The sequence below is a fragment of the Anguilla rostrata genome, chromosome 15, assembly GCF_018555375.3.
Source record: "Anguilla rostrata isolate EN2019 chromosome 15, ASM1855537v3, whole genome shotgun sequence".
In the NCBI taxonomy this organism is placed as follows: domain Eukaryota; kingdom Metazoa; phylum Chordata; class Actinopteri; order Anguilliformes; family Anguillidae; genus Anguilla; species Anguilla rostrata.
In genome coordinates this window covers 21,431,895-21,459,862 of record NC_057947.1, presented here as the reverse complement: position 1 = coordinate 21,459,862, position 27,968 = coordinate 21,431,895, and the positions used below count along the sequence as shown (strand labels likewise).

Below are 27,968 nucleotides of genomic sequence, written 5' to 3'. Positions count from 1 at the left end.
CCTTTCCTCCCTTGTTTCCCAGGTTTACATCTTTGAAAACAACATTTACTACCAGCCAGATATCAAAGGAAGTTCCCTGAGACTGACCTCGTCCGGACAAGAGGGAGCCATTTTTAACGGCATTGCCGACTGGCTGTATGAAGGTAAACATATCCATAGATCAGTAGATGAAACACAGCCATACCATCATCAATCAACCTCTGCTTACAGTAACTATTTACAAAAGATTTCCAAATCCGCATTTCATAGAATTTAACTTGTAATACTTGTACTTAAGCCATGGTTAATAAGGTAAAGACAATAAACAGATGTGTGTAATGAATTGAAAAGTTTAAATTGAAAAGTTTCTTCAAGGATTATGGCTCTGTTATTTGTGAAATATCCACATGTTTAAAAGTTAAAAAAAAATTAAAAAAAACATGAGCAATGAATGGACATTTTTTTCTGTATATATTTGCAGATATATTTTAGTTTTTTCTTCTTCTTTGCAAGTCTTCTTTGCAAACTAGAACAGTTTCTTCTTTCATACCACATTTCCCGAATCCCTCAGTGCTAGACAACCATTTTCATACTTCACACTATTATTTGTGTATTCAGTGTCTGTTAATCCAGTAAAAGTGGATTCTTCTGTGAGTACATTTCTCTGTCCATGGTAGGAGAACTTATTATAAATGGATGTCTCCTATTTTTTAAAAAGAAACATTGCATTTTTCCTGGCGTTGAAAAGCACAGCATTCATAAGAGCCCCTTGCACCCCTTGTTGTTTTTGCACTTTTGAACCTAACTTTGAATTTTTGTACATTTTTGGCACTTTTCAACTATTTGTTGTGTTGATCTTCATGGGTAAGCCATGCTGACTGGTTATTTTCAGGATCTTATCAAATCAATGGCCTTTTGAAATCTGTTCTTGTGCCAAAGATCACATAGAGGGTGTTTCTTCAATGCATGGGGCACATTCACAGCCTGGGTCACTCTTAATCTGGCAACACAATCATTCTTTTGTTCAGTTGGCCAAATAAATCCCACTATGCCTCAGAAAAAAAGCAGGCTGAACCAAGTGGGTTGTACAAGTCGGTGGTTGCTGTGATTTACCCCATCTTCATTGTAAAGTGCTTTGAGATCTTTGAAAAAAAAAGAATGGATTTGAATACAATTCATCATTATTATCAAGCTCCCATGACTTACCTCTTTGTACATTCTTCAATGTGCAAGCTGGAATTTGGTTCCCCCTCTCTGTCTCTGATTCTAAAGTGTGTGATAGCTGCTTGTCACTGAATCTCACTCCCCTTATGTTTTGGGGACAATCAGGCCGTGGAACATCTACAATTGAAACGTCTTTACGAACACTGGCAGTTCCATTTCTAAGATGATTACAGTGTCAGAACGCTTAGTGGGCTTTGTTAAGATTACATGAAACATTGCAGACAATTGGTACTGAATCATTTCCAGGGGTGGCTTTCTAAGAATCAGATTGATAATCAGATTGGAAGAGCTGCCTCTGCATCCTCAGAAATCATTAATGTTCAATAAACATTATTTTCTATAATGTTTATTGAAGCTTTATTAAACAGCTGCTAGCAATCAGGGTGCTTTTGCATTGCATAGTGTTATTTTAAGGAAGTATAACACCTGTAAATAACGCAAATGTTTTTCTCAGTAAATTGTGCATAGATAGTTTTAAGACTTGATGACTGTTTTTGTCCTCCCACATTTAGTGTTGTCAGGCTGGTTGTCAGATTTTTTACTGTTTTTCTACTTGGTCAGAATTTGCTACAATAGCTAAATCTGACATGTGAAGAAAACTTGATTTGCTACCACACCAGATTAAGCAACTGTTTACTTTGTAAGCAGAACTTCACTACATCAGCCAAAGACTTCACAGAGTGTCCGAAGCTAGCTAATATAGGTAGTGGCTATTTAGCTAACTTTATCTATTTAGATAGTTTAGTTAATCAACTTCATTGACATTTGTTATAGCTTGTATTGATATAACTTTGCTAGTTGTTGGGCATCCAACCACTGTTCTCAAAACCACGGAAAAATATCCACTTTACAATAGCATAGAATTACAGGCTTTCTATATAATGAGCTATACCTCTTTATACAAGAAATCGTGGTAGTTCTCTGACTGTTGGTTGTTATTTTGCTCACCAAATGTGACTTTACATCATAATAAATCCATCCAGTGGAGTTGAAGCATTGATGGTCTGTTTAAAATTTTTCTTCTGCGGGATTCTACACAGATAATTTATTTGTCGTGAGATCATAATAAAACAAACTCGTTGTTTGTTCTATGGTAAGTTATTACAAAACAAGGCAAGTTTTTGTGATTGGACACCTTATTAGTTGGCAAAATAATCTAGTTATCTACCTAGTAGAAGGCATAACACCTTAACATTACCTTGTTGGATAGCTACTTGGCTATCTAGCCATTAGCCATGACTCCATCACCATATGACACTGTCACATGGCCCCACATGCTCATACATGTCCCCGTATGATGTGTCTGCACACCTCCCCACCTATTGCACATGCCCCCATAAGACATGTGTGCATGTATAATGTGTTTGCATGCCTTAACCCATCTCTGCATACAACCTGTTGCCATGTTGTCCCTGTATGACATGGTGTCATGTCCCTGTGTGAAGTATATGCGCATCCTCTTATGACATGGCTCGTGTGTCCTTGCATAATATGCACACATATGCCCACAGAGGAGCTGCTCCACTCCCATGTTGCCCACTGGTGGGCCCCAAATGGGGACAGGCTGGCCTTCCTGTCCATCGAAGACACCCTGGTCCCCAAAATGTTCCTTCCCCGCTTCACTGGTACCCTCTACCCCCGAGGAGAGCAGTACCCTTACCCAAAGGTAAGAGCACATTCCGTTTTCTGGCGTTAAAGAAGATCCTCTGTTACGCTACATCTTTTATATATACACATGCATTCTTTCATGATATTACATTTTCTGGAAATCAGAAAAGGTTTTAAAAAATAAATATAAACAAAAGCATTTTTCATTTTAGGACAAATGCCACTGGGTAATACAGTTTATCTGAACTTAATGCCAAAAAAGTACATCCAACCTGCATATGACAAATTCAACTCATCAATATCTTTGTGCAAATTTAAGAGCAGTGGGACTGGAATCCAGAATACAGCATTCCCTCTCTCCATGGTTAAGATCTGGAGATTTTTAGAAATATCTCCATTATCACCATAGAGATTGATACCATTCAGAATGATAATTATTTTACTGGCCTATTCTTAAATATAATTTGAAATCCAATTAAAGAGGGTAATATTTATATTTTTAAGTCTGCAACACAGCCAGTTTACTCCCATCTACATCCGGTCTTAAAACCGGAAAAAATAATGTTACTCATGCCAGGAAATTAATATTTAATAATAATAATAATAATAATAATAATAACCAATGCATAATTTACAAGAAGAAGTGGTTTTGATTTTGTCTTTTTATTTTATACATAAAAATGATGTTGATTTGTTTTGTTAATAAGAAATGTTCACAAAACTAGACTTTAATCCTTTGACCTTACTGTGGTCTGGAGCCTCTGAATCGAGCAAGTTACCCGTAGGCATTAAAAACACTGCCCAGGCAGGGAGCTTTAAGAGAAAATTGAAAGCCTGATTGCTAGAAAAAGTTCAAGTATAATTGGTTTCAAAAACATAAAATGGATGTTATTGTTTCATATGATTGTGTAGTTGTTTTTAGACTGTAAATTTGATTGTGTCAATAGGGTTGTGTAACGAGTTTGTTCTGTAGCCATCCAACGTTTGACAGTATTTGTACCATTGTGAAGTCATCTTGTCTCCACTGCTACTGCTTACCATAAAGGACCACGGTGGAAATAAGTTTTAAACATTATTGTGTTATCCTTGACAATGCAAGATTTGTCAAATAAAACTTAATAATTAACAGAGGAATGACATGAAGGCTGTAGAGATTGGAATAGGGAGTGGGAGCCATGTCTCCTGCTCAGGGTCCCTTTCTCAGTCTTCTATGGATTAAAAGAGGAGCTTTGCGAGTTAATAGTTTCAAAGGCTATGGTCCAAACACTGTTTGGCCCTGCCCTAAGGGACTGAAATAAAGCACAGGTCAAAATAATAGGCCTTTTATTAAAGCCTCATCAAAGGTATAACTCAGTTCGGAAAATAAGACAACACTGTCAAACTTTATGGGGAGTTGTGGAAATGTTTCACGGGGGTACTGAGAGCAGAAGAGCTCAATCACTTCATTGTCTCCCTCTTCAGTATATCTACCTTTTTATCTTTCACTGTGTGTGTGGGGAGGGGGGTGGATATTGAGTAAAAGGTTTAAGCAAATGCTATTTCAGTACTTACACAGCATATTGAATGAACAGCATCAAGCCAAAATTGAAAATATAATCACAATAAAGCAATTGAAAGTAATGTTTACATTTATCATTCAGTCTATTGCAGTTGGAATGAAAGTATGCTAGATTGACGCTCACTGAGTCCTCTCTACTTTTCAGTAGACAATAAACTGTAAAGTAGAATGCATTATAGCCATGCAAAGCAGAAAGCCATCAGAAACTGCAGCATTACACAGAGTAAATAAATGCTGGGTGGAAATGGCCACAGAAGCTGTTTTGTCCACAGTCCAAAGCTTGATCTATATTAGTTTTTTATTTATTTTTATTTAATGGTTTCCAACCTCTGCCAAATGGACCAGTTACAATGAGTCGTGAATGAATGGGATTCAACCCCATCAGGTTTAATCAATGGCAGTCTGGGTTTGGGGTCTAAGAACACTTTCCATTATACCCTTGAGCCGTTTTTTTTTTTTATTATTCTTTTTTCTGTTGGTTTTCAAAATGTACAAATAATGTCACTCATTTGATTGTTGTGACTGAGCGTGTAATTTTGGACAGTACTGGGGCTTTCTGAACTTAAAGCTGAAGGTTGTAATGCATTGCTTTTGCATTGAGCCTGAACACAGAAGGGCATTTTTGTAATGTCTCAGTACAATGTGGAGTGCTCTAAACACAGCTTTGAGCGAGTAATACAATACTACGCCTCGCACTGGAAAGCATTAAGAGAGGTTTAAGAATAACAGCAGACGTGGATGCCAGCGCTTAGTGTGTGCAACTACAAAACCTTCTCCTTAAGATACCTATTCAGATGTACGGGTTCTATTTCACCAGAAAATGATAAAAGCTCTGCTCAGTGTTCTCACACAACTTCTCTGTCTCTTCAGCATCAAGTGGTGCAATACATTTTTTTTGTTGATTCACGCCCACCCAACGTGCCTTTGTTTCTTATGTTAAGAAAAAAACATCCTTACTGTTAATGCCTTTTCTGTGAATACTTTTGCTCCGATTATTGTGTTTGCCCTGTGTTGCTCTGATCTGACTGTCATTGTCCTGTTGCTTGTCAGTGTTTGATATGTTCAGTAAAATGATATCAATGGGATTAATTAAAGGTCACAGGTCTGATTTATGTTAAGTGTATTCCATGCATTACAGGCGGGACAGCGTAACCCTGCAGTCAAGCTCTACGTGGTTAATTTAGATGGAGCATCGCAAACAACGGAACTGCTACCTCCAAGCAGCTTTGAGAAAAGGTATGTTTAAGTTATTAAATTCCAGGGTGAATAAATGCTTCCCATCTGCTATATTAAGTTGACTTGTTAAATGCACTTAACAGTAAAATAAAAACTTCCCTGTTGCTGAAGTCAAATATGTGTGAAATGTAAGACATTTAAAATAACTGCAATCATTGTAACAGAAAGTTAATGTCAATGTCAATGAGGAGGATTATGGTGATAATGATGAAGACAAGGATAATTATTCTCCTTCTTGAAATCTACTGGAAGAAAAACTGAATCTTAATTTAGTCTTGCTCGCTGATCAGGTCATTACTATGAGCATGGAAATAAATAAATAAATGAATGAATGCATTCTCAGGGTCCTGCTGTCTTCCTGTCTAGTGAGTATTACATCGCCATGGTGAAGTGGGCCACTAGCCAGACGCTTGCAGTACGGTGGTTGAACCGGGCTCAGAACATCTCCATTCTAACATTGTGTGATGCCACCAGTGGGGACTGTGTCAAGGTAGCCTAACTGGCAACTCTGCTGTATGCTTTTGGTGCTCTACCATGCTACTGATGCTCTAGAATGCAGGGAACCGGGACAGAAAGAAGTTTCACTCTCATTTCTCATGTTTTATTCCCTAAATTATATTTGTAATGTAGTTGTAAAAAATATGAGAGTTAGAATAGTGTGCCGCCTCTCCTTTTTACTTTGTTGTCAACCAGCCTAGCTGCACAGTTGCTTCAGCCAATTACACGCCGCCTGGTAGGTCTGAGAGTAGCAATTCACCAGCAGCAACCCCATGGTCCATTCATTTTATTTATTTGTTTTATTTAAATGCCTATTGGTTCTCGATTTCATATGTTACAAATCATTTCAATGACAAAAGCCACGTATGTCAATTCAAAATATGCCTATGCATGGTTTCTGATATATTTAGTAACATGAAAAAAAAATAATGTTTTTGTAATAGGATCTCCAACATATGGTCAAATTCCATCAAAAGCACTCATATCTTTCAATGGTGATTTAAAATAATAAATCATGACTGAATAAGAACCAGTTCAAGGCAATACAGTGAATCCTACATACAATATTCTGCTTGACAATTACACCATTATTTTTCAAATTGAAAATGAGGTGACTAAGGGTCATAGGCAATATATTCATCCATCAAGCTGTTTTGCAGTCCCACCCACAGTGGAATGCACAGTCATTAAATTTCCTAAAGAATGCAGATGCTATTGTGGTATGCAGATGCTACACATTTTGATGACGATCATGAGCTGTAATGGTCCTCATTCTCACCCAGTGACCTCATTGACTTCACAAATAATGAAGTGCCAAATCATCATTGATTCCGAATTAGGGGCAGTTTAATTGCTGTATAAAGTAAACTGTTCTGACAGCTGAGAGAGAAGATGTGCCCACCCTGTGGTATTATCAAGCGCTTTACTGTGACCGGTTGAAGTCGATCTTCTTATCACTTCCTGATATGTGCTTCCTTTCTCAGAAACATGTGATGACATCAGATACATGGCTTGACAGACAGGTAAAGATTATGTAATATCTTACTTTGGGTGCTTGCATTTAAATATTAATTAATTTCTTTCACTTGTGTCTTCTGAATTGGTGAATTTGGAGGTGGAAGATATGAAGAAATGCATGTTATGCCATAGCACTCGACTGTGCATTGTACCTTACTGAACCTGTGTTTAGCAGTTGTCTATGACCATGAAATGCACTTTTTGTACGTCGCTTTGGATAAAAGCATCTGCCAAATAAATGTAATGTAATGTAATGTAATGAGTCACTAGAGGAAATGGAGTATGCACATCATGCAATAACATGTCTTTAAGAATTGTATATAGAAATTTTAAAATACATTCTGCCGAAAAGAGCATTCAATTCAATATAAATAAACAAAATACCCCTCATGTAATTGCTTGCAGTACAACTGTGAACCACTCATGGTATGTTAAAATCAGACCCCTGAAATGGCCTGTGACCCAACAGATGTTCTTCTCCATTATGGTATAAATCATTCTGGCTTCTTTTATTTGACTTCCAGGAGGAAGAGCCAGTGTTTTCCAAGGACGGGGGCAGATTCTTCCTAGCACTACCGATTAAGCATGGGGGACAGGGATCCTTCCACCACCTGGCCATGCTGTCCGATCAGGTTGCCACCAGAGACGCTTTGGCCTGTTCTCTCCTCTTTTTTCTCCATCTCAAGCCAATCCTCTTCTCACCTCATTTTATTTCTCCCAGTCTGGCTTTTTACCTCAAATTCCCCAGAGTGCTGTTTCACGGAGGTGGCTCACAAAGTCACAGTCAAAGGGCATAGCTTAGATATCGGGTCTGAATTTACAAGATCGACAACATTGCCCTGCGGTTTCACAAACACAATTTCGAATTAATTTGACCTTGTGGCTCTTACATAAACCAGACTTGTTTGGGTGTAAGTTGACTAAAAATCTATCAATCACTGGCAGCACCTCCCTGAAGTACAACCCGATTTAACCTGTTTTTGTTTTGACGATGCACATTCATTTTATTCTTTTTCCTTTTTAATGTCTGTTTAATATTTCTTTCTCTCATTGTTTTCTGGATTTATTTCCTGATATTTTTCTGTGACCCGTTCACATTTCCTTTTATGGCATGTCAGGGGCTGTTATTGACGATGATATGGTCGATGGACTGTAATATCTCGCAGTGCTACTGCCAGATGCAATATTACATTGTTGAGGTCAGACAGAGGACTCTTTCCAATGTTCACATGTCTTGCTGTGTTGTTCTGCGTCTTTCTGTCTTGCCTTAACTGACCTCTGCATTTCTGTAGTCAGATTGGCCACCGTCAATGGTGTTCCTATCCAGATCAAAAGTTAATTTGGGCCAAAATCCACAAATGACAGTTTGCCACAAGGTGCTGATGTCCGGATCAGAGGTTAATTTGGGCCAAAATCCACAAATGACGGTTTGCCACAATGTGCTAATGTCCAGATCAGAAATGAATGTGGGCCAAAATCCACAAATGACAGTTTGCCACAATGTGCTGATGTCTACAGGCTGAGCGAGAGGAGGTCAACATCCGTCATTTGACCTCAGGGAACTGGGAGGTGACCCAGATCTCGGCATATGATGAGGGAACCAACTCTGTGTAAGTTTAGTCATCTTTCACAGACCTTTATTTAAACTAGTGATTTATACTAAACACTTTTTTATATCTATTTAGCTAGTTGAAGTTGAGTACTGAAAGTCAAGTGACATGTGACCTTCGGTATTCATTGTATACACCTGTTAAATGCAGCAAGTATATGAAATACTCACAGATTTATCAGAAACCAGTGAGCACAAATAATTTGAATAGTAAAATAAAGTGGATAATCTTGCACATGGTCACTGTATATGCATTGAAGAGGCATTTTTCTGTCCCCAGATATTTTCTCAGCACTGAAGAGGGATTGACTCAAAGACAGCTCTACAGGTATGTCCAGCAAAGAATGCTCAAAGCATTCTTTGGATACTTTGCACTGATTATTAGTCCACCCCATTATTAGAGTAGTACCTTCAAATTCAAGTTTGAATTTAAAATTCAGGTTGTTCACAACAGTGAGTATTGTAAATTGGAGCCCAGAGGTGCTAGAGGGAACTCTTCTGAGATTATCCAAGCACACACCAAGTCAATGGCACCTATAATACTGAAAGGAACCTATATACTTGACACATCTATTCATGGCCCTTACCTGTGTTTCTCTTTATTTCAGAGCTGAACCCACTGGGTTGTTAAAAGCCATAGTAGGTAGCTCTGTTCATAATGGCCAAACAAAGGGTTAGTGGCCTGTTGTATGGTGGGTTGCTCAAAGGTCATTGAACCATTCAAGCCAGCTGGTGAACAGTAGCTTCAATTACTGCGAAAGCAATTATTATTCTCACATGCTGGCGTTAAGCGACTGACCCTTTTGTTCAAGTGCTTAGCCGAATAGCATCGGGAGAGATCGGCTCGCCAATCAATGGGCCACAGGCTGAACAAGACAAGCTGAAGGTTTTCTTTCCCTAAGAATAACCTTTTATATTTATGACAAGCTCTTATTGATTTTCCTGTATTGATTTGTGTCATTGTGTCCTGGTATTTTTGTACCAGCTTGTTTGCAGCTTTTGACAGCATAACGTTGGCAAATAATGCTCAAGCACACAAAATCTAAACACCGAAAATAAGAAAACATTAAAAGGAGAATGTTACTTAAATTGGATGGAAATTTAGCTTAAACAGAAATCGAAATAAAGAAGCAAGAGATATATGCCATCTATAACATTTTGGATAATATTCGTCATAAAATTTTTTTTGCCTATTCAATGTAGACGTGTATTTTGCTGACATGTTTGTAACTTGGCAGATGGCATACTTGCCACCCATCTAGACACAAAGAGTAACATACTCTTTTTAATGAGCATTCTTACTGCATTTCTCATTACTAATTGGTGGGTCATTGAAAAGCCATATTTTTTTTTCTCTGCCCAAATTTATGCAGAATGATGATGCATGTGGAATGATGTGGTCAAGGTTTGTTTTTTCACCACATTTTAAATGGATGGGTAATATTTTAACAAGAAGAAAGAAAAATTCACCATTATCGTTCAGTTTTTCACATCCACCGCATTTAAAAATGGATGGGCTTCAGTACTGTTTGGTCACCCCTAAGGCTAACCTTTTAAATATTGATTTTAAACCTGACTCTCACTATCCATGTCATTCAAAGGGTGTCAACCGTTGACCCATTTCACCGAGAGTGCCTCACCTGCAATGTGAACCAACACCAGTGTACTTTCTACAGCGCAGACTTCAGTCCCAGCACCCAGCATGTTCTGCTCAACTGCAAAGGTAATGTGTATCTGTGAAACTCCACAATAGCTCGATCATAGCTACTCGTTTGCACCTATAGAAGCTGTGCCACACCGTCATTTTAAAATGGGAAAACCAGATGTGTTCTGCTGTCAGACTGTGGGTTGACTGTAAATTTTTTAGTGCTGCACGTGTAATTCACAGTAAAAAAAAAAAATGTGTTACAAGTCCCTAAGGAATAAAATGTGCTCAGAATAAAATGCAATCCTTGGGAGTTGATTTAACAGTAAATAGTTGGAACCAAACGCAATTTCTGGGGATATGAAATCTATCTTGGTGTAGTGTCTTATTAAAGTCAATTCAACTCAATGTGTGTGTGTGTGTGTGTGTGTGTGTGTGTGAGAGAGAGAGAGAGAGAGAGAGAGAGAGAGAGAGAGAGAGAGAGAGAGAGAGAGAGAGAGAGAGAGAGAGAGAGAGAGAGAGAGAGAGAGAGAGAGAGAGAGAGAGAGAGAGAGAGAGAGAGAGAGAGAGAAATTGAATTGAATTTTCAATCTTACTGAGATTAGTGATCTCTTAACTACAGGTCCCGGTATTCCAAAAACAACAGTCCACATTCTGAGTGATCTAAGCAGTAAGTACAACGCAAGCAACTCATTAAATAGTCAAGCATTAAATAGTCAATCCTTCCATTACAAATAGATGAGTGAAAGCATAATAATAAGCCTGAGTAACCCCTAAAGTGGCAATCAAAAGCACCAAGGTAGCAATATGGTCTTTCCCCCTAATTGAATGAATACATTTGAGTGTGCTGTGTCTTATTTATTACATCATCCTGACAGAGCCATCCCTGTGACATGTAAATACCTTCTGGAGCGCCATAATTGGTGGTTCTGCATCTAATCAAATGGGGGCATAATTTCCTTCTTACCTTCAAAGGAATCTACAGTAGCATAGCTGTGAAATTCATTGATAAATGTTTAATCAATCTAGCCTCAGTACAGCACAGACTAGACGCATGAAATCAAGTCAACTGCCTCAGTATTCTGTACTTATTTAGTCAGGTGTACAAACAGTTTCAGTGTTGGGGATGTGTATCTATCCTAAAGTAGGATTTTGTTTGCATACATGAAACTGCTGTGACTTTAGGAACGTGTGTGACATTTACTGTTAATTAAGGATGACAAAAATATAACAAGCTTCATTCCCATAAATGTTTTGTGTTGAATAGTCATTTCATATTGACCATTACTTATTTACAATTAAAAGGGGAAATCACTGTATTCATTGCTCTTGAAATAGATGTGTGGACAAATAAATAACTGCTGACTTGTGTTGGCAAATGGCAACAATCAAAATTCATTTTGGCAAAATCCATTTTGCAGATCGAAAATAAGGAAAGTGGGAAAGATTGCTTTCTTGTGTGTTAGTATGACTGTTTCAGCATTGCTGTATACTTTTCTGGGAGATGTGTGAATATATGAATAACTGATGCTTTTGGGGAACGCGACTGGAATGCCTTTTTCAACAAGTGAATTCATTATAAACCCCTTTGAATTTTTTTGCTTTTTTATGATGTGTAAATGCACTACCTTGTTATCTAATAGGTAACCTGACTTTGGAAGAAAACAGAGAGCTCAGAGAGGCCTTGAAGTACAGACAAACCCCACGGAAAGAGAAACGAACTCTCCATGTGAATAACTATGGTAGGCACCATTCTGCTATACCCAGCCATGACAACAGCACCAGCATGTTTTGGATGGGGTAATGCTGGTCATAATTATGATCAAGAGCATGATAATGATATTGGTGATGATTATGAAGGTGATAATTATGATATTGATGGGGATGTAGATGATGATGATGGTGGTGGTGGTGGTGGTGGTGGTGCTGATGACACACACTAATTCTATTTTTATTTCAGTTAAATTCTGAGATCCGACCATATAGTTGTGAATAGGGATGTCACGAGAACTGATACTTTGGTACCATGTCAATGCCAAAATTCTGAAAATTGTATGGTAGTATATTTTACAGTATATTTGTACCAAGTCAAAAATGTATGAAATGTAGGCTGTTGCCATATACTACTACTGCTGTGTACTTATATTACTGAATGCAAGCACAATATTGTTTACTTGAATAATGGCTGAAGTACTTGCAGATACTAGCTGCTGTTTACTGTTAATTGTAGCATTTTTTTAATGTTACATGCCCCCTTTCTAGTTTTTTCAATTTCATAGCTTTTTAAAACCCTTTAAGGATGCTTTTGCGTGACTGATGAGACCACCACAGGCGTGATAGTGGTGGCTTCAGCAGGGGCTAATGGATATGTGGAAATGTGTCTGAAGATGCAAAGAGAGACCAGGCAGGGATTTAAATGGACAATAATGAGCAAAGACAGCAGTCAGGCTTCATATCAGCAAAAAATCTAATTTAACCTGACAAGACTGGGTGTCACAGTCATAACCTTTTCTCCTAATGCCTCAGTAATGGGATTTTATGTGCTTAACTCTTAATAATGATAAAAACACAACAAATCTGTCCTTGCTTCTGTGTAAGAGGTATATACATTATGATGCACATGTAAAGAAACCCATAATCATGGAACAGTCCTGTCATGGTCTTGACTTATCAGAGTGTAAAGGAATGCTTGGCAGGTAATAGAAATGCACAGACTCACATTTGATTAATTACAGATACTTAGACAATGAATTGCCAATGGTAGCTACGGTAGCCACAGCTCAAACTCATGACTGTAAGGATGGCCTGTACTCTTAGGGACACCATGGTGAGTCTCAGTACAGTATCGTTCACTGTATAACGTTGATCCAGGTTAGAGTAGCATTAGGGTTATTTAATATTTCTAATTCTTTCCTGTTTATTTTTATATAAATTTCCGCAAGTTTTGTTTAGCATGTCGGTATTCCCGTTCTTAAAACAGCATTGTTTCAATAATAAGTATCTGCCACGTCTTTCTGCTGAATCTGTTTTTTAATTTGTACATTCATGCAAGCTTAACATCACAAGGGTTTATTTATGTCACTTCCTGAGTGATATGTGCAACTTTGAGTGACTAGTGTAACAAGAATGTGGATTCAGAATAACATGGTATCAATCAGACTATTATAATAACTCACTAACTGCATAATATTTTATTGTCAGCTCCTCCCCAATGGTTCTTCAATATAGCTCTGATGGAAATCTGGTGTTTTTGCATATTATAATTTCATAAAAAGTGTACAGATATGTAATCATTTGCAGTACATGCATACTCTTGTATTCTTTTGTTCTAAATAATGTCATCTTTGAATAATCATCAAGCCCACTGTTCAGATATCTCTTGTGTATGTGTGGTGTAAGTTTATCAACTCTGTTATTCTTTTTTATTCTAATTTTAGTATTCCCCATGGAAATATATTTTCCAGTGCATTTTGATGAAGCAAATCAGTACCCTCTCCTTCTCATTGTGTAGGTATCTCTGTACCTAAAATGTCCATGCTCCAAAATTTTCTAAACAATTTCCAACAATTTTGATGAACACTTGATTCAAAGTTAATACATATTAAAAAAAAAAAACATATGTATGATAAATAATAATAATTTAACTATGTATAATATATGTCTACAAAATATGCATCATAAATATGTATAATATATAAATATAAATTTAGAAATACAGTATAATTTCCTCTGATTATCAGAAAATCCTTATTTCCAGTGAAAGTGAACAATTAATATGAAAAAAAAACACTTTTAATGTAGTTTCCAGTATGCAATGAGATTTGATTTATATAATTATATTTATGTGAAAAACTCAAAACAGAACCATAGCCCTAAATAAGCGTAGAATAGCATATGGAACATTAGCCATGCTGTAAATTGGAAAAGTTACAAGTAGTCTTCTAACCATAATTCATGTGTATTGCCTGTATACTTAATACTTAAAACAATACTTAAAGAAGGGGACATCACCTACACATAAAGACCATGTTATTCCTTTGTGTTTGCAGTGATGGCGCCCCCGGAGGCCAGTCGGTGAACGACCGCTTTCGGCTGGACTGGGACTCTGTTCTGGTCAGTTCGGATAGTGTGATCGTGGCCCGGCTGGACGGCAGGGGGAGCGGGTTTCAGGGCCAGAGGGTTCTGCAGGCGATCCACCAGCGGCTGGGGACCGTGGACGTGCAGGACCAGATCGCAGCTGTCGAGTGCGTGCCTGAGAAATCCTCCTCTTTATTCTGGAGCAGGCTCCACAAGGATGCCTTCTCTCTAAAGTCCTCCAAGGATGCTTCAGCAAGTTTTTACTATCGGTTACCATTAAACTATCAGTTTCAGAGGGTGGGAAAGTGATTGAACTCTTTCATTCTGAACACTCTGTTTGGCATTGTAAGTTACACCATTGATTTTAGCCAACAGAGGTGAGGAGATGGCACTCAGTTAAGATTGTGGCTCGTTAAATGAAGAGCAACCTTAACTGTCAATGTAAACTGCATAAAAATTAAGCCTGTGTCTCGAACAATCTCCCAAGTTATCACCGGAAGGGATCACTGTGGTGTACTGCTTACATTTTGCACTTGCATTTACATCAGTGAGATTGATAATTTGTACAAATATGATTTTAGAAAGAATGAGGGAATTTTCTCAGCCAATAATATATTGAAAAGAGAATTTTCTCAGTACATGTTGCATTCTTAGATTACAGTGTAAGTCCCATTTCAAGCTTTACCATCTTTTCCTGGGTCAGCTACTTTCAGATGAGATGCACGCCATGATTCCAAGCTTAGAATATCTCACACATAATTGCATCACACTGTTTTACATCACAACGGAAGTGCAGTAATTCAGGGACTCACACATCGTACTGGACATATTTTTAATTTGTACACTTATACTTATTATGTGCTTATTCAGTGAGATAATTTGGGTGTAAAAATAAAAAAAATCACAAAGATGCACATGTAACTAAGCCCCACCCTGGAAGATGAGAGATGGAGAGAGTAAGACATAAAAGATGGGAGAGAACCAGAGGGAGAGAGAGACAGAAAGCACCTAATCCTACCTGTAGCAGGCCTTGTTCCCACTGGATATCGCCTTACAGGCACTTGGAAACATGATGAAACTAAATTCCAAAATTTCTATTAATAATGCCCCCCACCCTTGGTATCATTTCTAAAAGAATTCTCCAGATATTACTCATTGCTCCCTGGGCCTTGCTGCTGGAGTCAATAACAGAGACAGTAAGCCGATACAGGGGTGGGGGTGTGCCAGGATAGAAGCCTTTGGATCGCCACAAGGAAAAAAAAAAACATTTTCCAGCTAATCTAGTGCTGCCTCTATTAAGAACATAATCACTTGACAAAAGGCTGAGAAAGGGACACTATCAGACAGGGCTTCATTATTTTTTATTCCATAATGCTCTAAGGCAGAAGTAGGTCTCCAGCCGAGACATACAGCAACATTACCATTCGTGCTGAGGATATTCAGCTGAGCAACCGGGCATTAGCAACAGTTGAAATGAACATGTGACATGTAACTTTTTCCTGTGACATTCTTTCATTGTATGTGTAAAATATGTCTGAAGTGCAAGCAGCTAATGTGTTCCCATGCACTAGATCTATTGATTTATTCGGTATAAAGACGCTATTGTAGCATGAGAAGTTTCTAGGGCTGTATTGCTGGTAATTTTCTATCTATGGAATTAATTCTTGGTTCATGTCTGATCATTTCTGTCAGGTCTCTAGGCCGGCTACCCTACGTAGATGAGAATAGAGTTGCTGTTTATGGAAAGGTAAGGGAAGGAAGGGTGTTTTACTTACAAAACCTAACTAATTCTCAGTCAAAGTTGATGAAAAATGTTGAATTCATTCTAGTCCGTAGTTTAGAATGCCATGTTGATGTCTTGCAGTGACACCACATGAGATGGAGTAATGCCAGGTAACAGTTGGAATGTTCTGGTCTCACAGTGATGTCTGTTTCCTGTCAGGCGTACGGAGGCTTTCTGACCTCTCTGCTCCTCCTCTCACCGGCCACCTTGTTCAGGTGCGGGGTTGCCGTGGCGCCGGTAACAGACTGGAGACTCTATGGTGAGCCATGCCATGCGTGTCATTTCAACTTGATTGGGCCACAGCCTCTTTTACTATGCATGTCCAGGCTGCACTGGAAAAAGACTGAAAATTAACATTTTTTCTCATTTTGAGGGGTCAGACTAATGAATAATCTGTTCAGACTGTGTAAGCAAGTGTTCTTCAAAGTCAATGAAGTGCTCTTGTTCAATTCTGTAATGCATTTTCGTGTAAAAAAAATAATAAAACATAAAAATAATAGGTGATGTTCACCGGTCGATTTTTATTTTATTTTAAATCTTCTGAAAGTGAGGTGTCAGGATGTTAAATCCAGGAAGGGTTTTCATTTCACTGGACTCACAAGCAGGTATAATACAGAACCTGTCCTTTACATAAGAGACTGAATAATTCCAACCTTACCAGTTAGGAATGTACTACAGTAAAATATTTAAATATCCATGTATCCGAAAATGCAAAGCCTAGGAACTGTTTCTTTGCTTAACCACTGTGTCTAATTGTGTGTTATTAATTTGTGGTGTACATATTACAAATACTACATATCATATGCACTTTTGTCATGTATTTGCTCTTGGTGTTTCTATAGCCATATCAGGTTAGGATTGACTGAGAATACTAGTTGCCTTTCAGCCTCCCAAATTATGTTTAGCTGCCATCAGTGAAGATTTCACAGTTATCTGTACACAGTGAGAGGGTTAAGTCTTTTTCATCATTTCAGTTGGCAAAATTAAGCTTCTGGATGCATGTTGATTTGTGTCCTACCTGTTTATATATTTATCTTCAAAAGGCTCAGCCTTCACAGAGCGATATTTTGGGTTCCCCCTGAAAGAAGATCGCAAATACCAAGTAAGGACTGATTTTACAGTGCTTTAATTTATCCGTGTGGAAATGCTTGGGAATTTAAATGCCTGTTAAGCACCTCATATTCAGAGCAATTTACATAGCGTCTGTTTCACATTTGTACAGCAATGTATTTACCTGAGATATTCAGATAAATGACCCCAAAGTACTTCCCCTGAAAGCATTAAATATGTCTGTCTATCTACAAAACTTCCAAAATAAAGGAAACAGACTGTTGTATCTGTTTGTCAGTCAGTCTGTCTGTCTGTCTGCTTGTGTCTGTAATGGCCAGAGATCGGTAAACAGGAGCGGTCATTCTCTTTGGCTGAAGCCAGCTGTTCTCTGTTCTCTCCCGTGATCTGAGCGGTCTGCACGACCCTGTGGAGCTCTGGCCTGACATGCAGGCATGCACACCTGGTGACTGGCTCAGATGTTGCCAATTGCCCTTATTAGGCTTGTTGAATGTGTTGAGGCCTTAATGAACACTGCCATTTCACGCATGCCTCTTCTCAAGGATCTCTTGTATTGAGCACTCTGAGATGGAATCAGCCATTGCTTCCAACAATTCTGGGTAGTCTCAGTCGCTACCTCGCACAGTCGCTCCAATGAACACACTGCCAGATTTAATCTTAAGCTTCTTTTTCACAGATCTCCAGTCTTCTACACAATATCACTGGGTCAAGCTATCACAAATTTCTCATCATCCATGGAACTGCTGATGGTGAGCATGTTAATTTACTTTAATAAGTAATACGCTGCATGTTAATTCATGTTTTACAGAAGGTCACCATATGCTTGTGGTCATTATTGTCCGTTCACTCAGGATTATGGTAATTGCTGATCCTTTATATCTAACTGTATTTTATATTGTACACCCTGTTAAACACCAACACCTCCTCCTCAATATCTTGCGCATGTCGGGGTCCATAAAAGATCTTCATGAAAGTAGTAAAGTATTTAGGGAGCAGAAAAAAATTAATGGAGAACACTGTAGCATGAAAATGAATGAGCTGTTGAAACCTGTGTTTTGCCTATTGAACATGTTTTATTTGCTGCTGGATGTGGTTTTGTATTTGGGAGTAAGTTTCGGTGGCTGAGGTTCAGGTTTCAGTAGCAGTACAGGGCGGTTTTGCTACAAGTTCAATTTCTGTCAGGCAGAACATGCCACATGGGTTATGTGTATGAGCAAGCCTCAGCAATGTGGACCTACAGTTTCTGCACACCATAGGTTGGAGTTTCAATGCTTTTAAATAATGAATGTTGTGGCAGTGTGTTAAAGGATGTGCTATATCAGGGTGTGTTTGCGTGTCAGATGAAAAAGTGATGGAGACGTGTGTTGGTGTGGGCTTTAGTTTGCTTTCCTTAATTCTGTTTGGAGTTTGAGGGGAGCGGGTAGGTAGGGCTGAGGGGCATTAAGATTGTATATTAAAGGTTGTTTTTTTATCTAACTGGGGAAGATGTGTGTGTAATAGAAGTTAAAAAATCTCTCCCCCTCTCTCTCTCTGTCCATCTCTCTCTCACTCCCTGTCTATCTCTTTCTGTCTCTCTCTCTATCTCACTCTCTCAGCCACCATTCATTTCCAGCATTCGGCTGAGCTTGTAAAACTGCTGTCAATTGCACATGTGAACTATACATTACAGGTATTCATTTCTACGCCACCTCCTTATTTTTGGGTATTTACTTACGACACACACACACTGACACGGATTTGAAATGGAACACCATGAGGCCAAAGTGCACACTGTCACACTATAGTTCCCCCCATTTTAGAAAAAAACAAACAAAACATGCGCATATGTATTTAAAAACTGCTCCAATATGAGTACTATGATCTAAATGACATACTTTTAAAAATTCAATTTCTAGACAATTTTATAGTGGTGTTTTAAAGCATATGGTGGGAAATGTCTTCAAGGTAGTTTTGATTGTTTTCTGTACATGGCTGATTTAATTCATCCCGTTTGCTCCCAGATCTTCCCAGACGAAGGACACAACATAGTTTCCCTCAGGAGCAGACATTACCTGTTGCATTCTATCATAACCTTCTTCAGGGAGTGCTTTTCAGAAAGGTATCCCCCAACTGTCAAAGAGGAGGATTAGGACTGAGCTAGACTCAAATCCTTTAGTTAAGAACGTGTTCTAGCACCTTCTTTGAAAGAGGCCACAACAGTGACAAGAACATCTGCTGACACTGAAGGAACCACTTGTATTATGAAGAGGAGATGTACATGTATGTATGCTTCAGGTAATTTTGCTTATTTTTCAAGCCTGTATGGCCAGTCAAGTGTAAGAATTAGAATTATGGAGAAGTAAAAAGAAAAAAAACAGGAAGGTGTTCAATCTTCCTGTGTAGTGCCGTGCTGGTTGCCATGGCAAAATGAATGAAGGACTGTGGGCTTGTGGGGTTTCTCTTTTGAATAACCCATTTCTCAGTAGATATTGATAAATGCTCTCATATTACTTGTAATTAAATTTAGATAATACCAGAGTTACCCGAAGAGGCAAATGTATTTTTTAGATGCTCGTTAACTCTTTCTTTACTGTGCTGTGATTATGACATATTATGAGCAGGTCACATACTTGGTCCTATATTGATCAAACAGAAAAACACAGTTAATAATTGCGTCCCAATTCTTAATGATGACATAGGCATAGTAGGCCTGACTTGTCCCCTTCTATAATAAACAAATTTCCGAGTCAAATTTTATTTGAAAAAATGTATATTTTGTATGTAATTATTTGCATATACCCCAATAAGTGCAATGTGAATACGAGATTTTTATTTTTCATGGCATGCATAGCTATTTCTGACATAATGTGGTTTAAGAGCGTTGTTAAACTCTAAACATAAATAGCACCTAATTCAGAAAAATTAATGGCTTGTTAAAATTCTGGGGTCACAACTGTGGTTGCAATGAAAGCCAGCATAAACAAGGAGGCCAGGACTGAAGGTTAGCAGCCTTAGTGTCTACAAAAGGCATGCTGATGTAATTCTCACAACTCAACAACTGTACAGGAAAGTGTCTTCCCTAATCTGTCCACCAAGGTTACTCCTTTAGACATTACTGATGAACTACAGCAAACTTCAAATTTTTAGCAGTTTAAAGCTTTGCACATTTCACAAAAGTAAGAGTGGTAACCTGTGTGTTATGGCAAAATGCCCACAAATATATATCTGATTGGCTACACAATCCCTGTGCATTCATACCCACTTTAACATGCCCGGGTAAATGAAGAATAAAAAGTTAGGAGCACAGATTGGTGTTGCGTTTGCTTGAACACCTGGAGTGCTGAAACTGTTTGAGATATTTGGACAGTTTCAGATTTTTGGTAAAACACTGGAAGGCATCATGATTGGCCAGATCAGAGTCACACCTCTCACCACTCACACCTTTGACCCATTTGATAATTCCCACAGTCTCATTGTGCTTTGCTCTGTGGGCACTATCAAAATTAATTTGGACAGAGCCTCATTTTATGTGCACAAATGCTTCCCTTTCTTAACTGCATCTTCAAAATAGAGCCAATCAATTAATTATGTCATGTTCTTTGAGTCTGAATAAATTATATCATTCGGTATTATTTCGTTTTTTTTTTTGTTTTCTTGCACAGTGGTTACATTTGTGCAAGAAAACAAATGGCTTATGTATTCTGTGTTATACACTCAGGTACACTAAAACTGGGGGATTAGGTTTATTTTATTTAAGAAAGGGACAGTGCACATTAATAAACATGAGAACTTAGATGCACCCTGTAAATGTTCCATATTTAGCCATACAGGCTAATTTTCATCTGTAGTCCCTGGGCAGGTTCTAAAGATTGGTGTGTGGAGTATAATCAGCATGTTTAATCATTTAAATTGGCCCAATTATCCTAATTATTTTTACAGGTGTATGAAAACAGATTGATAATTATCAGTGAATTATGCACAATCTTCTATTTATGTTTTGCAAATATATTTGCAAAGTTTCAATTTAGAGAGAAGTAGACAGGAGTCTTCATCTGTCCATTTTGGTGAAAGAAAGCCTTTAGCCAGACTCATGTTTATAAAGTCAAGGTGTCAGACTATCTTTTAGAATTTGTTGTTATTTATATGCTACCATTCAAGGTACTTAGCTTGACACAACTTAAAATCTCTCATGTGCACACACACACACACACACACACACTTAACTATGTGAAATAATGTGAATCACTGACTTAATGATTATCTCTATTGTTATGGCATTTATTTATTTGGTTCTGTTGCCATTCCGTTTAAAATTTATACTGCTAGTTCCGCGATAGAGGATGAATACCGTAATTACGAAAATAACGTCATTTACCTTAGATAAACATTGGATAGTGTGGCCCCCCCTCGTGGTCGTGTGGCCCCCCCCCAGCGGTTGTGGCCCTAAACAACCACATAGAGCGTTTATGCCACGGGCCGGCCCTGTGGGGTGCCATGGAGTCTATGAGCATGCAACTTCAAGCCCTTACTACTGTTGCTACAGTTGTGTGTGTTATTTTGAACATGTCCCACTGCTGGACATGAGATCTATTAATTTAATAAATTAACGTTAAAAAACATGGTGGTTTTTTCCGCTTTTTAAAATTTTTCGTGATTTTCAGCAACTATGCCGTGACTGCTCCGTAACTTCAGCCAATATTTTTCATGACAAACACCCAGTCTTACTGATCAATAATCTGTAGTATTTTTCCCTTAGACTTTGCCAGAAATGATAATTTTACAGCTGTTCTTTAAAAAAAAAATATTTTGATGATACCCCCAGATCCCCTAGAGGGTTGCAGAGTCTATGCACCCCAAATTCAAGCTAAAGTTATGCCCTTGGTGGTTGTACAATGCCCTCGATCATTGTCAATCCCAAACTGATCTCATGTCAGTGCATTGCCAATGGTAACAGCATTGTTAACCAGTACAGGCAAAAGTGTTCAATGGACTCTGTTTTGTCGATTCTGGTCACTGAAATTCCTACACTCAGGAAAAAAAAAAAAAAACTCTTACCGACTATTATGTTGCAGTCATACTATTTTTATAAGCTACAATTGCATTACGAGTAGCCTTGTTGCCAGTAGATATGTTTCCAAGAAAGGATGTAAATGTCTTTGTAAATATATACTTCTGGGGAAATATGGGAGCCAGATGAGTTTGCTGTATAAATGATGGCTTTTATTATGTAGTCAAAGTGGTTGTATATGTGCAAGTATATGCAGAGGGGGTCAGGACACAGTGAATGAGGTTTAGGAACAGTATCCTGTGTGCATAATAATTCTTCATAATAACATACTTCATGTACTTTTTTACTTGGTTATTCTTAGAACTAGTTATTTTTGTGTACTCATATTTTAATTATGCAATGATTACCAACATTCTGTGTTCAATGATAAAGCTGCCTCTGTTACTGTGAAGCAAGACTACAACATAAGCAATAAAAACATTTTGGTATTTTGTTTACACAGCAGCTACCTTACTTTGCTGTTTGCAAGGAGGGCATTTACCATTTCAATGTGAGTTCAGTGATTTCATTCTTAAAATTCCCGTAATTGTAAAAGTATTGTATTTCTTGTATCGGTCCGTGAAACTTTATACATGTACTTGTACTGAGTACTGTATGTATTCTTTCAGCCTTACTTCTACTGTATGTACAGTGTTTTTGTTAACATGATAATGTAGCATGCAACATCTCTGAACCTTACAAAATCTAATTCAGTGCTTTACAAAGGATGACATAACATGTCATGTAAAATGCTAAATTACTTAAACAGTGATGCCACCTCACATTAGAACATAACTGACCAGAATTCTGGCACTCTTATTTATGAATGATCACACAATTTCAGTTGCATATCTTTCTTGGGTCATTAAGGATTTAGGAATACATTCTTCACATAAAATGTGAACCACTTTCCTTTAGGGCAGTGGTAACTAACCGTGTTCCTGGAGAGCTATCATCCTGTGTTTTTTCACTCCAACCCAAACAAAGCACATCTTAGTCAACCGCTTGAGATCTTATTGAGCCATTAATTAGTAGAGTCAAGCTTGCCAAATTAAGGTTAAAATGAAAACCTACAGGATGGTAGATCTCCAGGAACAGGGTTGGTTACCACTCTTTTAGGGGGTCAGTGTTAAGAGTTAATACAATGATTTTGATGTTTATTAATATGTTTCATAGCTGACATATCATGTGGTACTCTATTATAACAGATTAACATAATTTTGATGTCAGTGCTACTAAGAAAATTAATATTTACAAATGATTATGGATGCCATTGTATACTAGGAGTACTTAAGAAGGATAATGTATCCTTAAAAGGCATAATCTAGGTATCTGTAAGACCATATGCATTTTATAGATGATTAGTTGAAGATTAGATGCTGTGATATGATATTTAGTGCGTTTTCATTCATACTAGATGAAAACAGCACATAACATACATAGACATCAAAGTATACATTGTCCATGAAGACAGTTATTGTCTGAAAACAATATATGTGATTAACATGTATAGCATTAACATTTATGTTGTTACCACTCCATTACTCAGATTTTAAATTGCAATTAATATTACTGTTATTTTAACTGTTTGACTCTTGTATACATTGTCTCATGAAACTGTCCACATGATGAAATCCCAATTATTGCACTGTATACATGTATTTGATTGACAAAACCATTTTATATACTGAAATAAAGTACATTATTTCAAGAGTACAACATACTTTTTTCTCACTCTGTGTCCTATATTTCTGAGTGGTTGATTGGCTCATTAAACCTCATCCTCGGATGTGATTATGTCACCTAACATCTGTTTTGATTGAAAATCGAGCAAGCTAATCAAACAATTGGTTGTTTGTGAAATCCTTGTGATATAAATGTCTTTTTAATTAGGACTTGGGCCTTTGGCTCTCTGACGTTTGAATTTAACTTCTGTCTATTACATGTAAAATATGTAAAAAGAAAAACCCTCTATGATCTGACAGGTAATTTGACTTAAGGGCACACATGCTGTTTTTTAGCTTTTGAACTTGTGAATGCTACATAATTAACTTCCTTAATCACCGCTATACACACTTTCCCTTTACACAGTCATGCTCGTGAAGCAATTAAGGTTAACTCTTGTTGTGGAGGCTGCAGCACCAATGTCCCATTTCAGACTGTACTGTAATCTCTGATGCACTAGTTTCCATTATAGTATCCTTCAGCCCATGAATGCTCATGAAGATGTCCAGCTTCAGCAAATCTGCAAATCACAGGTAAATTTCTACAGTTACATTTTTGTTGTAGAGACTTTCAGGAGTCTTGACATTAGTTAGCCATTTCAGGACTTTGTTGCATTTTCATGAGATTTCCTGATTTAAAAACACAGCCAAACGGTCCAGTTAAGACAGCTGTGTGCTTAGTGTAGTGATGCATCCTAAGGTCCAGTTTAACCCAAATACTGGCATTACTATGGCTGACTACAGCTGGCAGTCCTGTGAAGGGCTGCATAATTGGCTTTGGCATCACCCAGAAAGGCACTCAGCCGGCTTGGCTCCTCCTACAGCCTGTATCAGAACCCTGGGATTGGCTGCACAAGTTGTGCTGTAACTGCGTAGTCCTCCAGCCTATCAACTCAGCTGGCAGAAAATCAGCAATGGCTGAGCATGCATTGCTGAGGTCAGTGCAAATGTGCATCCCGCATGTTCCGCAGTACATTCATCAATGTGCTTAATCTAGTCGTAACGTGTTACAAAATCTCCACTGTGCCAATCTCCCTGTCTGTATTTCGCACACTTGGATTCACAAATACATATGTGCAAAACTTCAGAACCCTGGGTTTGGAAGGCTATAGTTATCCCATTCACACATCTGAATTTGGTATCAGATAGTCAGCTGCAAGATAAAAGTAGGTTTGAAAGCAAAAATGCTGACCGTATGACTTTTCCACATCTTGCATGGCTCCTTTCAGGAACAGATTGGGTGGGCCTCTTGTGAAGGGCATGCTGGGACTTTACTTCACTCAGAAACCAAATACAGTGCCGTTAGGTAAGAGGCTGCTGGAGGCAGAATATGCAGAACATTGCAGGTAAGGATTTTTCTTTAAGAAGGTCCTGCATGACATCTTTCAGGAATGCTTCATCAGATGATATACTTCCATTCAGCAGTTTTGAACACATTTGGACTTAGCATTGACCAGTGCTCTGTGTGCATGAGGGCAGCCAGTCACCAGCATTTCAGGAAACATGGTGAAAATGGTGGTACACAGGTGGTACACAGAAATGCATACAGCCTGGAGGGTCCTATGGCTGTACCTAGAAAGTTGTTGTTTGAGGTCAGAAGAGGTACAAACAAAATTATAAGAATGATAATAAAGGCGGGATGTAAATACTTGAAATGAAATACAAAATAAAATTTAAATGAAAGCGTAGGAAGACATTAGACACAGACAGTAAAATAGTAGGGACATGTGACTACATCTCCACTAGATTTAACTTATGCAACCTACAAGGTGCATTTTTAAAAACTGATTACAAACTGTTTTTGATGTGCCTGATGTAAGCGCATTTTCAAAGGGCTAGGCTGATTTTGTTTGCTGAGGATGATGAATGGCCATCTCTTTAAACTGCCTGCAAAGGAATTCCAAGCTCCTTGGTGTTTTAAGGGTGTCACTTTAGGCTAATCACAATCTGTGAATGTGCTTTTAATTTATGTTTGATTTGCATTTATCAACATGTTGTTACAAAAAAAAGCTGTGTCCATGCATGTTTGATAAATCTGGCGGAATTTTTTTATTAGCTTCCGATTAATCGTAAATGTACACGTGGCTTTACAAAAATATTAATAAATGAGGCCCAATGTCTTTAATTCATGACAGCATAAATTCATTCCCGCATGAAAATGACTATCTTCATTGAAAGTGACATGTAGTTTTGTCAAGTCACATTTCAAACATTTTAGCACTTCAAGGTAAATTCACTGCAACATTCTAGTGGAATATATGTGCGGGTGGAAATTGGAAATTGATGCCATTAGCAGGTGATGTGGCATGACAGTGCAAAAGATTACATAAAATGAACATAAAATATGGGTCCCATTCAAAAAGGATTATTGTGCCACCATAAGCTGGGAGATATATTTGCAGTCTGGAGCACAAAGCAGCATAATGCTTTTGCATCTGGAATCATGGAAGCAAAGGTGAATACAACCCTGCCTCTATCACAGAGGCCTTGTAATGGAGGATACAATAAAGGTGGCAGGTTTTCTACATAACGTTTTCTTCTCACTGCGAGTTTGGCGATCACCAACATTAATGTAATAGACTGTGTTTCGGAAGAAATGAAGAACAGATCCTAGTATTTACTTCTGAGTCAAAGAGCTAATTATAGTTGAATCCAGGCCAATGTCTTGACTTTAATCCAAGTACCAATTAGCATGAACTAGCATCAATAAACTTTGGACAAACACAATATATGATTCCTCAGTTCCTCCTCAATATTATGGGGACAAAAAAAAACAGGATGTTAAGAGTTTTTTATTGAAACTTTAGTCTCCATAACTATGCTCACTTTTTTTTGGAGTGTGATGTCACATTCACTCAATTATCATGACTCACAGACCTATTTTTTTTTTTGTTTATTTATAATCATTACTAGAAGACAATAACAATCAATCCCACACCCTACAACCACCCTCCCTTAAAAACAACAAAGTGAACAAGAACAAGCATTACAAAATCCACCCGAAGAAAAAAACAAAAGAAAAATAAATAAAAGCCAAACACAGGTCTGAATTCAAATAAATCAATCCCCATAGACAACTATGAGATCTGACGTATCTCAAAAATATACGTATGTACACAATCTGCCGTATTTGTACAAAATACCATATCTTTGTCGGGGCGAATGTGATGGCATGAAGTTTGGGCAGGAATTGCACTTGCTTGTGAATGTCACAGTAATGTCTGCATTGCTGAGGTAAGAAGGGCAGAGGTGTGTTTTATGGTGCATCGATACAAAATAGAGGGTGAGGATGAAATTTGTCTGGGCTGGGGAACAGTATGCTTCTCTTTGCCAAATGGCTACCACAACAAATATTTACATGGGAGAATGAGGGGCATCGAATGAAAACAACCATGCACTTGTAACTGTGGAAGTAAAAACCTCTCCCTCCCCCCCGCTCTTGCCCGACCCCAACATGGTCCTGTGCTTCACATAGAGAAAGCTCTGAATTGAAGATTGAGGGGCGTCTCGATATATGTGACCCCCCTTGGGCTGTGCAGGAGCCCCCTGTGCCGTTTCGTGGATAAACATCTTCTGTCTGTCCTTGAGACTCCCCACGACTCCTGACAATAACGTCTGTATAACGTTTGGCCCAAAAGCCTTCAGGACCACAGTAGTCATTACAGAAAAAAATGGTAAAGTCTTGCTGATGGTCTGTCTATTGCCTCCTATTCCTCCTCCTCAGGCTCCTCTGGTAACAGCAGCATGTCTTCTTTAAGACATTCCCGAAAAAAAGAGGTGAGGGACGCGTGAAGGTGCCGTTGGCTCTTCTGGGAGAGAAAATGGCCCTCGTCAGGGTAAATCTGTAGAAGAAAAAAAAAGGGTTTGGACCATCAGTTCAATTAGGCTGTCAACGGATCTATATGGAAGTTTTTGC

At 38.1% G+C, this 27,968-nt stretch overlaps 2 protein-coding genes across 4 annotated transcripts in view; one reads left to right on the top strand and one right to left on the bottom strand.

The window, feature by feature from the left end:
• The window catches only part of LOC135240736 (inactive dipeptidyl peptidase 10-like), a 109,585-nt gene extending 89,623 nt beyond the window's left edge, over positions 1 to 19,962 (top strand). For both annotated transcript variants that reach the window (XM_064310634.1, XM_064310635.1), the window contains 19 exons: positions 23 to 143; positions 2,715 to 2,869; positions 5,508 to 5,605; positions 5,972 to 6,095; positions 7,087 to 7,125; positions 7,645 to 7,752; positions 8,639 to 8,730; positions 9,010 to 9,057; positions 10,331 to 10,452; positions 10,997 to 11,044; positions 12,018 to 12,116; positions 13,812 to 13,881; positions 14,424 to 14,618; positions 16,144 to 16,198; positions 16,394 to 16,493; positions 17,278 to 17,336; positions 17,979 to 18,051; positions 18,898 to 18,971; positions 19,303 to 19,962. In XM_064310634.1, the coding sequence (XP_064166704.1) occupies positions 23 to 143; positions 2,715 to 2,869; positions 5,508 to 5,605; positions 5,972 to 6,095; positions 7,087 to 7,125; positions 7,645 to 7,752; positions 8,639 to 8,730; positions 9,010 to 9,057; positions 10,331 to 10,452; positions 10,997 to 11,044; positions 12,018 to 12,116; positions 13,812 to 13,881; positions 14,424 to 14,618; positions 16,144 to 16,198; positions 16,394 to 16,493; positions 17,278 to 17,336; positions 17,979 to 18,051; positions 18,898 to 18,971; positions 19,303 to 19,431 (1,809 nt within the window). In that variant the 3' untranslated portion in view covers positions 19,432 to 19,962. The remainder of the gene's footprint in view (positions 1 to 22; positions 144 to 2,714; positions 2,870 to 5,507; positions 5,606 to 5,971; positions 6,096 to 7,086; positions 7,126 to 7,644; positions 7,753 to 8,638; positions 8,731 to 9,009; positions 9,058 to 10,330; positions 10,453 to 10,996; positions 11,045 to 12,017; positions 12,117 to 13,811; positions 13,882 to 14,423; positions 14,619 to 16,143; positions 16,199 to 16,393; positions 16,494 to 17,277; positions 17,337 to 17,978; positions 18,052 to 18,897; positions 18,972 to 19,302) is intronic.
• A 6,906-nt stretch (positions 19,963 to 26,868) lies between these two features.
• The window catches only part of LOC135240577 (inactive dipeptidyl peptidase 10-like), a 169,755-nt gene continuing 168,655 nt past the window's right edge, over positions 26,869 to 27,968 (bottom strand). Inside the window, exon 26 of one of the 2 annotated variants that reach the window (XM_064310204.1) lies at positions 26,869 to 27,894. In XM_064310204.1, the coding sequence (XP_064166274.1) occupies positions 27,760 to 27,894 (135 nt within the window). In that variant the 3' untranslated portion in view covers positions 26,869 to 27,759. The remainder of the gene's footprint in view (positions 27,895 to 27,968) is intronic. The other variant, XM_064310205.1, reaches the window with a different exon arrangement.